General features: G+C 39.5%; 1 protein-coding gene across 1 annotated transcript; it reads right to left on the reverse strand.

Annotated features, from left to right (window-relative positions):
- Positions 1-3,716: 3,716 nt before the first annotated feature.
- On the reverse strand, positions 3,717-15,980 carry LOC306986502 (4-galactosyl-N-acetylglucosaminide 3-alpha-L-fucosyltransferase 9-like). The gene is made up of 2 exons (XM_079589811.1): positions 15,845-15,980; positions 3,717-5,274 (listed from the first exon to the last, which is right to left on the reverse strand). The coding sequence occupies exon 2, from the start codon at positions 5,262-5,264 to the stop codon at positions 4,086-4,088; it is 1,179 nt and encodes a 392-aa protein (XP_079445937.1). The 5' UTR covers positions 5,265-5,274; positions 15,845-15,980; the 3' UTR covers positions 3,717-4,085.
- Between the last annotated feature and the right edge of the window lie 528 nt (positions 15,981-16,508).

Consider the following 16,508-nt stretch of genomic DNA (forward strand, 5'->3'; position numbering starts at 1 on the left):
AAGTGAGACTCGTTTATATTGTTTTTCATTTTATTTCGAATTATGTCAAACGTCACATGAACAAACAGGAGAACAGGTCAGAGAAAACCACTGATGCCCATATCTTTGGACTTTAAACGTAATCAGTTAACCTAGCTAGTTATTTTATTGTGCTGGTTTATTACATATAATAAAAATAAATATAGATAAAAAAAAAAAACATTTGGATATCATTCTGTATGCAATAGACATGGTTAATGATTGCTCATCAATGGTATAGCTTCTTTGATATGGAAGGCATATTCTGCCTAAATTAAATAAATGATAAATTCGTCGCCATCAAAAGGTTAAAGAGCGTAAACACTATCTAATTAATATTAATGAGCATAACCGTTGGTGGACGCGACGGGAGTTCAGGCTACAAGAAGTGTGTGGAGTTCGTAATATTCCTGTGAGTATTTTCATATTAAACCTTTATTCGACACTTTTCTTTAAACCGTCTAAAATCTAAATACAGGAAATAAGGATTCAGTTATAAACTTTGATTAATTCCACTATCGGAAGGTATTAAAATATATGCATTTTCCTAAACCACAGCCGTAAACAGTTTATTCGTATTATGTGTATTTCAAGTTCAGAAATGTTTAATGTAGAAATGTTGAGTTATTTCCATACGAATTTCCCGTTTTTGTCGTCCCGTCATAGTTTTCGGTCGTGTGACTGTCGCGGAGACCGGAGGGCAAAACAGCACAAGCCTGTCAATTTTCCATCTCAAAAATAAAAATATGTTAACAAGAAGCAAGTGTTGGGCACTTGTGATCCATATACAGCACCTGCTGCAGTATTTTAATCACTAAAAACACCGGGACGTCGTAAAATAACAATTAAATTAAAGGTATAGTGGAAGATTTTCTTTTTCCGGGTGGATCATCAAGACTATTGGTCCTCCTAGTTGTCAATCATTCTGGTGATATGTTCACGTAAGGCCGTCGTACGCTCGTCCCTAGGTAGTTTTCGTAAAACAGTTTTTAATGGCAGGCTAGCAAATACCGCTGACTCGCGCTAGCCTAGCACCGGCGAACTATGCAACTGGAAGGACTGGATGAACATTTTTGAAAACTGTCTCCACTGATGAATAACAACCAGGCTAACTTGAAAATGAGGTCCGATGTCTAAAATCCTGAACCACCCATTTAAGGGAAAAGCATCACTCATTGTCTGGTGATATGCAAAGTTTATGAGTTTTTCATATAATAATGTTTAAGCTCCAAGCAGCAATTATGAGGGCCAAGCACAAAAAGGAACAATGTGACATGTACGCATGGGCATGGCTGGGAGCTTTAGAAAAACAGAAATAATAAGTAAATAGTTAATAAATGCATAATAGCATAAATGTAAATGAAAATTTTGACAGTTGGTGGCGCTAGAGGGATTGAATTAGACACTCCAAATCTCCTGTGGTGAATGTTTGGACTGTCCTTTATCTGTGTACCAAATTTCACAACTTTTTACCATACCGTTCAAGGTGATGCCATAGACTTCAAGAGTGTAAGAAGACGTGGGAGATTATTAATAAGAAAACTAACGGATACAGTAGCTGCCACTGGCTAACAGTCCAGCCAGACCAGGCTTGTGGGGTGCCTGGCAGGTCAATTTCTATGAATTTAGCTCTAGTCAGAGACATAATCAGCTGGGCAGAGCAGCGACAGCTTCCTTTAGTCATCTTGAGTTTAGATCAAGAGAAGGCCTTTGAAAGGGTTTACTATAGCCGCGTTTCCACCTAAATTACCCGGAACAATTTGTCCCAGGAACTTTTTTCCGAGGAACTTTTTTTGCCTCAGACCAGTTGCTCTCTGCGTTTACACCGCGGTCTAAAGTACCGGGAAGATTATAAACTGCGCGCGTCCGCTCCTCCCAGTCTGGACGGACAGTAATCAGTTTTGAGCGCCACATTTATAATAAGTATGGAGGAGATTTAAACTGTGCTGCAGTTGTTTGTGATGTATTGGTTTACTAACGAGGTAATTAACAAAACGGCAGAAAAGAGACGAGCACTGATACTAAAGCGTGTTCAGAAAGCTTGTAATGCTATAAAATTAGACGATGCGGACATTGACCGTGAGATGGCTGGGACGAACGCGCAGAAAATTTCCTAACCTCGTCGTCGGTCCAGCTGTGTTTTTTTATTTTTATTAAATTCCATATTTGCAGACAGACAACTCTTACTGCATGAAGCCACAAACCGCAATAGATTTTTAAAAATGCCGGTTAAAATCATAGACAGTATATACACGGTTAAAATAGAATGCTGCGTGGAGTCATCCAATAAAAATGCGGCGTGAACACAACCAATCAGCATGTTCAGCGCACAAGTCCCGCCCCGAAAGTTCCTGAACTTTAAAAAAGTACTACCTCGCCAGCAGGGACTTTCGGAGGGGGAAATATTTACCCAGAACTTCCTTTAGACCCTGATTCCTGCGGTGTAAACTCACCGAGTACCAGCCCAAAGTTCCTAGTTCTGACCCTGAGTTGGACTATGTTGCAACCATCATAACAACTTTTTTCAAAGATCTAAATTGGTTAACAATTTTGGGCCGGTTACCAGTGAGGGAGAGGTTGTATAGACATGGTGCAAGCAGGTCACCAAAGTTTAATTGGTTGCGGTCAAGAAAAGACGATAGTGCTGTTTGGCGTGGGTTTAGAAGTTTTAAAAAAGAGCTTAGGAGAGTAATTTGGAGCATGGTGTCAGAGGGAAAGCATGTTCTTTGGGAATGGAGAACAATTTGCTTGAGGAAACATATTCACAATTGCTGGTAAACATGTCGGCCCGAGGTCAAAGTCTTCAAAGAGTTTTATGGGGAAGAGGCGACAATGAGGGTATGAGGGGGTTACAGACGGTTGACCATATATTAAATTGATTTTTGGATCAGGGAGATGGAATAGGGGCTTGCTCCGTCCACTCCACGCATCGACCTGGTATTGCAGTACCTCCAGGAACGGTGCACCCCCTCACGGGGAAAAGACCTTTGTAGAACAGCAGAATTAACGGAGTAATCTGTGAAATGATTAAGAGTTTTTCAGAGTTGTTAGAATGGTAAAGTAATATTCGGTTGTCCATTCATTCTGTGATTGTTCCTTCAGATTGTATATTTATAATGATAGGTGGTGATAAATAAGCATCTTTTAAGTGATAAGCAAGTTTAACTACATTAAGTGGATTATTATGCTTTGTTTAAAACAATTTTGTCTCACGACAAGAGAGAATATCAGATCCAATTTTCTATATTTGTGTGAAATGAGCATGACTTTTATCAAGCTATATAAAAAAGACAATGTTCTAAACAACATTGACTCTTTGGACATACCATTTTCAAATAGGTATTTATGTTGACATGTTATGCATGCTTTTATGTCTTATGTAGGTTTATAAAATAAACGTTTGTGTACCACATAAAGAAATACCAATTAGATTAGCCCAAACCAACTTGCATGCAATCACAAGAAGTTTTCAAGTACTTTCACCTATTTAAACTTATTTGCTTAGTCACCCATAAGTAAGTCATTGATGGTTTAATTCACTGAAACACATTGACTTTTGTGGTGCTAACAAACATTGCGGTTTATTTCGCATCCCATGGAGGTTTATGCTACTCAGAGAGAGCTATGCATTTTTGCATCAGTATTTCCATTCATCTCAATAGCAGTAGCACCCACAAATAATAGTCAGCAATCCATGTAAAAAGCAAACTTGACTTTAATAGTAGTACCAACAAAGATAATTCAGTAGGCCTTCATGTATACCCAAAACAAATTTGTGTAAACCATTTATCAGTCTACTGTAATGTAGAATTGGCAAATTGCATTGAAAAGAAGGGCTTTACCTTATATCTTCGTTTTGCATGATGCTCTCTTCTTCAGATTGCAGTTCACATTGTACAAAACCTTATATTAGACTATGAATGACAGAACAAGAACTCAATCTCAAGCACTTTTTACAGTGTATTCCTGTATCGTTTTCATTCAGCCTATAACACAGCATCGTTTTCATTCTTAACACACAAAAAAGGGCATCTGCTATGACTGAAGTCTATTGATAACATCAGTTGTCAACCCCAGTACCAGCTGTTGAGATCATTAACTACTCTATAGTTCTTGTTTCTTCTGATATGATCGCAAGCCCGACAGGCGTGCTCAAGACCAAAGAAGGATCTACTTTCAACAAGATGTTCCCTCCAGGTGAAGTACTGCCTGTACAAATCATCATTTTGGTCCAGAAGCTTGAGATGTTCAGCTAGTTCTTTGGGAGAGTTGAAGTCATGCACATGGATAAAGGCACTTCCGGGTATGAATTCCTCGTAGTTCTTTCTGGGTGGGCCGAGGACCACGGGAACAGTGCCGAGGGATAGAGGGTTGTACAGTTTTTCTGTAATGTAGTCTTTATGGATGGAGTTCTCAAAGGACAGGTAGAATTTACAGCTGGACACCACATCTGAATAATGTTGATCACTAATGCGCCTGTTGAAGTGATTTCCGTAGGTTTCTATACTAATGTGTTCTTTTAACTCTGCATAGTATTTTGAGCGCTCATAGTTTGAGTTCCAGTTACTTACAATCCAGCAAACAAGTTTATTCTTATGCGGGATTTTCTCATGTTTCTTTCCACCACTTTCCACTGACATTCTCCCGTAAGGGACCATGATGTCTGAATCTTGTCTGTAAGTTGCCGTCAGATTAAACAGATTGTTTAGATTTGAACGCTGTCCTGAATTGCTGGGAGATTCCATGTTAATCCAGACCCATTTCTGGAATGGAGGTCGTGGCAGTTTCGGCATGTTGGATAAGTCCCCATTGATGTCTCCATGATGAAAAAAAACGCCATGTGCTCTATTAAACTGACTCCTGTCGGCTGTCAAGTGGCAGCCGTGGATGTCGTACATTGAACTACAGAGTCCTAAATCAAACGGTTGCCCAAAAGGAAACATCCAGATCAGGAGAATGGTGTCTAGATCGTCTCCCTGCGATGAAGGCGCTTCTGTTTGTGTTAACTGGTGTCTGACAGAGGTGAAGTTTACTATACAGGTGTTGTTCACTAGTTGGATTTGATCTGGCATCTTAAGAGCGTTGATGCAGATGTTTCCGCAGACTTCATGTTTGGGAACGGCTGGACAGTTTAACCAGTTTACTGACGGCTCATAGTACATGTAGAATATTGCAGAGAAAAATGTAATCAAAGCCACTGCGATGAAGAGGTTCTTACAGCATCTGGAGGAGTTTTGGGTCTCCATCTTTGGCCTTCTGTGGAGAGAGCATAAGTAAGTGCTGGTGTTTAAATATCTTTCTTGATTTGTGTCAGAAATGCTTTGATTAGCTACATATTTCTTATCTCAGGAAGAATATGTTCATAACCCATAAAATTCCCAAAAAAGCTACACCGGTTTAAAGACACAGATATAACCCAGTTGGCAATCTATAAGGACGAAAGATTGGGCAATTAAACCATTTTTTTTTTCGATCCTCACAGTTTTTATTTTATTTAACTTTTTTACTAGGGTTAACAATTTTGTGTATGTATGCGTGCGTGTGTTTGTGTGTGTTCTTCCAGCAAAACACAAGTTATTAATGGTCATGAAGTAATTAAAAGCAGCTGATTTGCTCATGGATGTGTTTATAAAACATAATCCTTCTACTTAAGCAAGGTTAACCTAGCATTTACAGGGGTGTGAAGACTTTTTTTACTTTCAATAGGTTTGATGGGCTTTTTTGAACACTTATGTTGAACATTATAATATAATCTAAATGTGTTATCTGACACAATTGACCTTTGGCTAAGCCCCGCCCCCCTTAGTTACTGTTGCTACCTCCGACAACTTCATCTGGGCTCTGGTTTGGTATCAACATGGCTTATGCTGTGACAGCTCTTCCTGCTGAAATTTTATCAAACTTTTATAAAGCAGCAAATAAAGTGTCCAATAGAAGTAGGCAAAAGTGTCTGCAGTGTGCGTTTGAAGGCTTTATTCAAGACATACGGTGAAACGCGAGCAACAACAAGGCATCCAAATACAGGCAAAAGCATAACGGTCACAGTCAAACAATGAGCCACCGAATATCCTAATCGAGACGGAGGCTGTGACTAACAATATCAGGAGAAACACTGTCATGCAAAGCTGGGTAGGTCTCTATTCACTTCTATAATCGTTATTATTTACAAAGCAAACGGACTACGCGAGTATAAAGCTGTATTTATTAGCAGCGTGTGCTAGCGTATCAACAATTAGGGCAGAGAACCGAAATCATGACCTAAACCAGCATAAAACTGTCTAACTAGTATAACTTCACAGTAAGGTTAAAAGCTAAATGTATCTTAGAGCACAAAAGTGTGCTTGTTGATCCTTGAGGGGTTTCGCTGACTGAGAGGACGTCCACACAGTTTAATCCAAAGACGACACTTGTCAGTATTTAACTTCGGTTTTGGGAAGGGGAAAAAACGGACACCCCCTTCCAACCTCTCTGGGAAACGCGTATCTGTGTTACAAATGCCCCAGGCACAACGTTTAACCATATTTTTTATAAAACGACGACGTAATAGCCTGCCGAGACCAAAAATATGAGCCTCCTGCGTTGAAGTCAATGGAGCGCCGTGAAAAAGTGTCGGAGCCTCTGTCGGAGCTCGTTCTTGGCTGCGCTGTGATTGGTCAATCTACATTCTAGGGCGTGGCTTAGCCAAAGGCGAATTGCACTGAGGGCTGAATAATTTTTCATGGCAAGGTACTTTTGACTTGAGATGGCTTCTTATGCAATGCAGATAATGTAATTTGATGTAAATGTAATTGATTGACAGTTGTTTTTACGTCTCATTTTCATCAATTGACAATTGAGCTTTAGAACGTTTCAGCTCATATCATACCCATACTTGAACTCCAACTGATATTAAATGAATTATTGTACACTACCGTATAAGTTTGGAGTCGGTAAGATTTTAGTGTTTACGCAGAGTTTCAGTTAGTTATTTTTCTGACCCACTCCACAAATGTCTCATATTTCCACAGAAATTTTTTCTTATATTGTGAATTTACATTTTTCTTTATCAACAATTGCTTGCAAAATGATGGACAACGATTGCACTGAAAATTTCAAAAACTTGTAGTCTTTTATGTTCAAAACGGAGTCAGACTAAGATGGAGAGACTCAAGAAGAAGTGACAACATGTAGAAGAACAGGACATTTCTGAATGGTTAGTTGATGAATTTATGTAGTTTATGTGGAGTTAACTTCTATTCATTGATTAGCATATTCTGTCTTGATAATCTATAAATCGTGTTCCGGGGGCGGGGTTTATGTAAATTTTAGGGTCGGTGATGTCACTAACCCGGGAGGAATGTCGTGTAGTTCCTACCAGCCGTTTGTTGTAGTCCTTTTCTTTAAAAGCAAATATCTCCCTTTGCTTTGAACTTTGAGCATTGTAACTTTGCAGATGTTCTTTATGCTCAAACAGCAACATTACACACTAACTAAAGTTAGAAAAGTGACATTATAATCAACCACCCCTTTAAGCAGTCACCATCCACATCACAGGGTCTGGTCTCTTCGTTCAACACTGAACCTGTACCGGACTACCTACCTGTGGAAAACGTACCTGTGCATCGAACTGTCTCGTCTTTGTCTTCTCTGTGTCATCGTCTGCAAGTCTTCAGTCCACCAGCATAATGGTCCACCAGCATAATGGAAAATCTGGCTGCATAATGGATTATGCAGCCAGATTTTCTGTTGTTACTCGTGAGAGCCTGGACTTTTTTTACTTCACTGAAAAATTCTGCCTTCTTGCCGTCACCAGCCCCTTTGAAGAATAATAATAACCATCTAATAACCATCACCCCTAGTAGACCTCCCAGACACCTCTGAACTGAGCGGGAGGGATGCTCTGGAGAGTGTCTACCCCCGGTCCACAATACTGCTGGACCCAGAGTCAGTTTCACCACCTGGACCACCTGGGCCCGTTTCACCACCCAGACCCTTGCCCCGGAAGAGGAGCCCCCCAGTGAGTCTGACCTGGGGTGTGAGTCTGTGACATCGGTGGCCGAGGGTATACTGGTGGAAATAGAGACTGAGGACTGGCTGATGGACTTCAGCACGGAGGTATCATTTCCCACCCTATCCCACCACGCTTCTCGACCTCCATCGCTGTTTCTAGACAGCAGAGACACAGTCTGCATAGACGATGTATTACCTTCAACACTGTCAAGTCTCCATCTGCCTCCAGCCCCACCTCTGCTGGAAGTGTACAGCCCTTCGCCATCTCCGGGAATACGTTGCTGTGACGTCAAACGCAGGTCATGCAACCCCCATCTGCGCCTGAGCGGATAGTTCCAGGGGCTCCGCCTCAGATCCCTTCGCATCATCGGCCTGTCAGCTCCGTATTGGCTCCTCCCACCTTCTGCTCCACCAGACACCCTCGGCCTTTTGACTCCACCGGGTTCCATCGTCCCACCGGCTCCCCCTGGGTCAATCGGCACACCACCTTCACCACAGACTTGCGGATCCTCTGCAACGACCCATTCCTCCACCCCTACGGCTTCAGCGGGCTCCTCCTTCTAGGGGTGCACGATATTGACAAAATATTAATTTCGATATTTCAATTCCGATCGCTCAAACCACTTCAGGAGGTCTGGGCCGCATTCCAGACGAAACTGGACAAGTGCATCTGGTTGTTGAAACCCCATGTAAATTTTACTCCAAACAAAAATGCTAAAAATGTAATGTGTGAGAGGGTGTTATAGGCTATATGTCGTGTTATAGCCAGATATGACGACGCTACTGCGGCACGCATCACCGAAGCTGAGCATCGATTCATCAAGCCAACGTGCAAACTATCGCAAATCAAAGTGAAAGTAAGTCGCAGAAGCATCATCTTCATTAAAAGTAAAGAAATGAAATGATCTTACCAGGGCTGTTGCCGCTCTCTCTTATTGCGGTCTTTGATTTCGAAATTTTAGCTGACGATCAATAAAATGCAGATCATAACTGTTGCTTTTGGTGACGTGGACTCCATTAAATCCAGTCCTGTCACAATCCTGTCACAATCCTCAGTCAACAGTCCTGTCACCAGTCCTGTCACCACTGCACTTCACTTACCATAATCCCTCCTGGCTCACACACTTCACAATCATTCACACCTGCCATCATTCACCCTCATCAGCTCCCCTCCATTTAAAGCAACACCAAGTAGTTTTTCAACCTTCATAATATATTTCCAAGACCCTTGTGATGGTACATCGACTTACAATATGTTGAATGACACGTCTGCCATAGCCTGACGGGGTCTGTGACGCTTTTACTGGCACGACGGAGCTTCGGGTTTCGGGTAGTAACCCGAGCACAAGAAGAACTACAATATTCGACTGCTTTACGGCATATCTCTTGCCCCCACCACCCCACACTTCCTCAAATTCGGACGTGAGAGCCCAAATAGCGTTTGTTTGCCGGCTGGTATAGCGTATGTATGTTGTTGTCACGGCCGAAGCTAAACCAAAGAAGGCAAAGGTTTTGTCGGAGACTAGGAAGAGAAAAAGGGAGAGTGATAAAATCAAAGGCCGGACGAGGATCAATATTGGTCCAGCGTTCGCTCGCTGGCGTGAGCTAAAGGAGGAGGAGAGACCGATGCTGACTTGGCCGTCATGCTGTCAGACTAGTAATAGCTACATGATTAGACGGACAAAATCGTAATTTAGGAGAACTTAACTATCCTAATGACTGCAGGCTGATAGTCATGTTTGTTTATTTATTTATTTTTCTGGTGAAAGTGTATTGCCTCAGGCTATAATGCAAATCGATTTTTCAAATTGGCAGATTCATCTGTGGTTGCTTGATATTATAATATTGACGATATATGGTTATTACCTACCACACAAACATTGAATTGAATTAGCATATTATCCATTATGTAAAACAGTAGCCAATAGTCTAACGTTACCATAATGACGCTGGCTTGTAAACGTGAGGCTCGTGAGCTACGCAATCTTTTGGCGTTTGAAAAAAATAAAACCCATGAAATTATATTCATATGACATGCTGACATATATGCCACTGTACCTGTGATGAAGACATTTCACACGCAACGCAACAGTCTGCCCACGACGTGAGAACTCCTCCTGCAGAGTTCAGGGGTATCGGCTTGTCAACAAATGCACGTATATCCCCTGGTGTAACCATGACAGATTTTGCGACAGTAGTAGAAGACAATACTGTTTCCCAACTGTAGGGGGACCCCGAGAGCAAAAGCTACATGGTGTTACTTTAAGCAGTCACCATCCACATCACAGGGTCTGGTCTCGTTGTTTGACACTGAACTGAACCTGCTAACTGACTACCTACCTGTGGAAAACTTACCTGTGCATCGAACTGTCTCGTCTTTGTCTTCTTCAGTCTTCTGTGTGTCATCGTCTGCCAGTCTTCAGCCCACCAGCCACTTCTCTTTACTACTTGCAACAAGATAAGACTTTCATTCACATGAACTATCTGCAATCCAGATACTCACCTGCTAATCAGGTGATTATTCATTATACAAAATGAATAATCAGTCTTAAATCAGTCTGTCATTCATTATACTCCATTTATATTTTACCTGTGTTCGCAGTCTTCTGTTCCATGACATAGTGATGAAATTTGCATGTCCTGGAAAAGGAAAGCCCCTGGTGCCGCTTCACTCGCCGTCTCCTCGTGGAAAGGTGAAGTAGGTTCAGATGTAGATGGCACTTCACGCTTATCTTTCTGTGATTTCTAGAAAATATGGCACTATTGAACTAAACTTGAAAGAAAATGACAGCGTAGGCTCCACACAACATCATCCAGATGTGCCAATCACTGGAGCTAGGCACATAAAGACTACTTTTAGTTTTGTAGCTGACCAAATACCTTATGTGGTAAATAAATATGACCTATGCAAGAGTGCATTCTGTTTACTGATTAGTGCGTAATACATTAAAAGAGGCTGTACTATACCAACTAGGGCACTAAATCTAATAGAGCGTGTGGCTGAGTATAAGTACTTAGGGCTTTTACTTGACGACCATTTGACTTTTAAAGGACAAGTTCGGTATTTTACACTTAAAGCCCTGTTTACAGATCGTATCTGATGAAATAGAACGGTTAAGATTAAAATTTGGACACATGCTCCTATCCCGAGAATTTTAGGATTATTTCGCTTTTGTGGACCTATTTTGCCAAACGTGATTCTTCCGTTGAGAGCTTGAATAATAGACACTCCAGCCCAGTTGGTGGCGATAATGCACCTTTGCCAATTCCAAGCAAACCGCTGGCATTTCATTGAATACACAGAAGAAGCTGAAGAAGAAGCGGCGGAGTAATACGGTACCTCACACAGCACATTCAATACAAGTCAATGGAGTTGGACAAAAACTACAATAAAACCTGTTGGAATGCATCTTTTTCAGTGATTTTTGAGTGCGCATATCAGGGAACACCCCTGACTACTCGGTGAGTTTCACGTCTTTGTAAACGAAAGTTTAATGTGTTTTTAGGAAGGAATCTTCCAGTGCACATAGACAACCATTGTGGGGTGGGGGGGGAAGCGAAATAAACCTAAAATTCTCGGGACAGGAGCATGTGTCCAAATTTTAATCTTAACCGTTCTATTTCATTAAATACGATCTGTAAACAGGGCTTTAAGTGTAAAATACCGAACTTGTCCTTTAAGGCTCATATCCAAAAGTTAGCCCGGAAACTTAGTTAGTTAAAGCTAGGGTTCTATTTCAGAAATAAGGCCTGCTTTTCTCTTGCAACAAGGAAGAAATTGGTCAAGGCTACTTTCCTGTCTCTTATGGACTATGGTGATTTTTTTATATATGCACGCCCCGAATAAATATTTGCACCAACTGGATTCAGTTTATCATGGTGCACTGAGATTTATTACAGGGTGCAAACCCTTTACACACTGTTGCACTCTGTATAATCTAGTCCAGTGGCCCTCCCTTGCTCAGCGCAGGCTAACCCGGTGGCGATTGTTTATATATAAATCCATCATTGGGACATTGCCCCCTTATTTATGTAGGCTCTTGTCCTTCAAGGCCAGCACTCGCTCTCTGCGGTCTAATGATAATCTCCACCTGGTTGTGCCTAGAGCTCGCACAGAGTTAGGGAAGCAAGCATTTAGACTTTCTGCCCCATCAGCGTGGATCCTGTTACAGAATGACTTAAAACTTGATAACTTGGTCTCCTTTGGTCAATTTAAGAGGATAGTAAAGTACCGGGAAGCAGGCACAATGGGCACCTGTCCCTGCTTCCCAAATTAGGATAAGTCTATACAAAGTTGTTGGTTTTTTTCCTTCGCTGGTCGATTCATTGTATTGTTAACATATTATGTCTTGTATGTTCATTGTATTTATTATATTTAGTATTCTATGTGGAACTTTTATTGCGGCTTTCTTGGCCAGGGCTCCTTCGCAAAAGAGACTTGTTCTCAAAGGATTTCCCTGGTTAAATAAGGGTTAAATAAAAAAATTAAAATGCCGCTTGGGGTCAAACCGTGACCCCAAAACCGAGGTACGTACCGAACCGTGACTTCTGTGTACCATCACACCCCAAATATATATGTATGTATATATGACATGAATACGGCAGACTAAAGTTTGAGCCAATCACAATAACAATTATTTATGATGTTTTATAATAAGAGCAGTGGCTGAAACAAAGGCAGGACACAAGGATCCATCCAAATCTATACAAAACTATCTTTGGAGACCTTAATACTGATGTAATCTATACACATCACTACCAGGCTTGTGCAAAATTCTGAATTTCAGAGTTGGCCTCCATTCAATTCATGAATTGGAATTTTTAATTGAATTGACTCCGTCCCACAGGAAGTTGAATTTGAATGACAGGAAGTGGAATTAAATTCATTGCAATTCAAAGAAATTCCACAGTCACACAACAGGACGAATCTCACATGTATTCAGTGTTAGGAAGGTTACTTTGTAATTGCTTACTGTTATAAGATACCCATCATAAATGTGGTTTGGATTACTTTATCAATGCAAAGCAATTGCGTTTTAATTTGATTAGTAACTAATTGAATTACACATTTTACCTCAGTAATACAACTAATAAGAATTACATGAATTTAGTAATTTAATAACATAACATAACATTTTGTTCTAAAATATAGATAATGATCAAATTCTTGAAATAAATTACCCCCTCAATGTTGTTCAATTAGTTTTGTTCCAATGTTATTTTCATTTCAAAGTAATCAGATAACACAAAGTGCATAATGCAATCATATCTGACATAGACTGTAAAGATTAATTGTTACACATTTTTATCAAAGGCTTTTGATACAGTGGATCACGAAATCTTGCTGCACAGACTGAAGGTTGTTGGTTTATCAAGTCACGTTATTCCTTGGTTTAAAAATTATCTGAGTGGAAGAACCCAGTGTGTTCAAGCCGCAGGTAAACAATCTGATTCATTAGAGATTTCCAAAGGTGTTCCCCAAGGATCGGTGCTGGGGCCCCTTTTATTCACCATTTATATAAATAGCCTTGATTATGACATTCAGGATGCCAACTTTAAATTTTATGCCGATGATTCTGTCGTGTATAGCAGCGCTTCCTCCGGACAGCAAGCTTTGTCTAAGCTTCAGTCAGCCTTTAATATTATTCAGTTAAGACTTCACAGTTTAAAACTTGTTCTGAATACTGATAAAACCAAGTATATATTATTCTCTAAATCAAAAAAACTTGAAAATAATTTAGTATCTCTCCAGACCCTTCAAGGTACAGTGATCGAATTAGTAAATTAAACATAGTTGATGATGCCTTATCTTTTAGTTCTCATATCACTCAACTGAAGAATAAACTGAAAATCAAGCTTGGGTTTTATTTCAGGAACAAGTTTTGCTTCTCTTTTAATGTAAAAAAGAAATTAGTCTCAGCTACTTTTCTTCCTGTCCTCGATTATGGTGATGTTGTATATCAGTTTGCACCTTCTTATCATCTTTCTTCACTAGATGCCGTTTATCATGGTATTAATATTAAATTGTAAATCTTCAACCCATCACTGCACCTTGTACCATAGAGTAGGTTGGCCTTCCCTGTCTACCAGAAGAAAAATGCACTGGTATTTAATTGTTTACAAAGCCATCTTGGGGTTGTTGCCTTCTTATCTCTGTTGTTTTATGCAGCAGAAAATTATCAAGAATTATTCTCTCCGTTCTCAAAATTTCTATACTCTTTCTGTTCCTTTTACTCAAACTGAGTTAGGTAAGAAGTCCTTTATGTATGCAGCGCCGTTTGATTGGAATCTCCTCCAATCTAAATTAAAATTAGAAAATGTGCTGTTTTAAACTAGTTATTTGGCAAATGGAAGTTGATCTAACATTATGCAACTGCTTTTAAGTGTTTTAATTTGTTAATTTGTTTGTGTGCTGTTTATCTGTGATGGAATTGATTGTACTGCTGCACATTCTTGGCCAGGACACTCCTGTGAAAGAGATTTTTAATCTCAGAGAGCTTTTCTGGTTAAATAAAGGTTAAATAAAATAAAAAAAATACAGTTAGATTTCTTGAATTGCAATTCTACTTCCTTTAATTCAAATTCGAATTGTAATTCTAGATCCTGTTTTTGAAATCAATTCAAATTCAAGAATTAAACTTGAATTAAGGAGTCATTCTCAATTCAATTCTGAATTGAGCACAAGCCTGATCACCACATAATTGACCCTTTGCAGGGAGCTTGATTGACAGGTGATCTGACCAATCACAGTTCGCTATCTGCCATTTTGTCTGTCAAAGTCAGGAGAGATAGTAGATTAACGTTGGAGGATTTGAGCTTGAGAAGCGGAGTGTACTGACGTCTTCCTGCGGTCAAAACAACATTCCTTCTGATGTTCATTCATGTTTATTTGATGCTATAAATGAACTAGAAGGAAGAGATGATCGGTTCACGGGCGGCTTTAACTGAGGCGCTAGCGATCTGACACACACATTAAAGAGCCACAAAACGCTATTTATTGTTAAAATTTCTTTTTAAAAATGACCAAATTTGAAAGGTGAGACTTTGTTTAATATGTTTAATATCAAAAGTAACCGAAAAGTAAGCTGGTCTGTGTCTGTCAGTGTCTCTCTGCTCCGCGTGTGTTTTTCATAGTGTGTGTGTGTGAATATAAAAATGATATAGTTATTTTTTATAGTAATGAGGTGGGTTTATCATGATCTACACATTTGACCTTTGTTCCCCTATTGTTAGCAGTGGCGATTGAATCTTCCCCTTTTGCTTAGGTCAACTTCACCTATCCAGGGTGTTATAGCGGGATCGAGAGTAGGGTTGGGTATCAATTGAGTTTTAACGATTGCGATTCTTATCTATTCCTAATTTTGATTCCAATAAGGTTAAAAAAAAAACTTAGATATCATTCACTTTTAGTCTTATTGCAAAACATTTAGTTGTATCTGAATGTCATGAACAGAAATCAACAGGCTGAAGAACACTTACACAAGGAACGCTTGCCTGTGGTTGTTTAAAAATACTATAGAAAAACAACTAATATACATTTCAAGCATTAATTAAGACAAGTAAACGCTCAGTAATTAAAATGAGCAATCGCAACATATAATACAACTGAACAAAGATACGATTGAAATAGTGTTTTAAGATTTTCAGGTATTCAGGTACAGAAACTGTAATCAAATGTAAAATAACACTGCACTTTATACATAATAAAATATACATTACAAATACAGTTATTCAGTCAAGAGCGAATGGTTTTTCTTTCTCTTTTGTTGTTTGACATTTAAACTAAAGCTATTTCCCATAAATCAAGCGTCAAAAAAATACTTATTTTTCTTCTTACCGATTTAAAATAGCCCCAGACAAATTCACAAATCTGTTGTTTGGAGAAATATCTCTGAAGTTTTTCAGCTAATTTTTGCTCCCGTGTGTGAACAAACCATGAGATCCCTTAAACTGGTCTACACTCCCTTCTATTTGATTGGAAGGATCACTGTGATTAAAATGAATATCCAAGGCTAAGCTGGCAAAGATGTATTCTTCTGTTGATTCTGCCAGCTCTGCCCTGTTGTTTGGTTATGTCCTCGGTCTGTTTACTCTAGAATATTTTGTAAAGGCGTTTGTCTGAACCTTTTAACTGCCATCTTTGGTATTGTTTGTGAAAAGACAGCAAAAAGTGCAATATTACACAATGTAAAGCACAATGTACATCCATTGTTGTTGGTTGCGTTGGTATGTTGCTGATTGTGTCTTTAAATAGAAACGTTTTTTCTCCAGTTTTTACCGAAGTTAATGTTCTGTTAATGGAAATGAATTTACATCCGCATCTCAAACTACTGTCAGATGTGCAATTCCAAGAGATAAACGTCATATTAATGATTATTATTATTATTCATTAACTGTTCTGAAGTGCATTTAGTCTGAGCCTTCACATGATCCTTCAGAAATGCTGATTTTGCTGCTCAAGAAACTTTTCTGATTATTATCAATGTTGAAAATATTTTTGC

This window comes from Phoxinus phoxinus (assembly GCF_949152265.1).
Source record: "Phoxinus phoxinus genome assembly, chromosome: 19".
Lineage (NCBI taxonomy): Eukaryota > Metazoa > Chordata > Actinopteri > Cypriniformes > Leuciscidae > Phoxinus > Phoxinus phoxinus.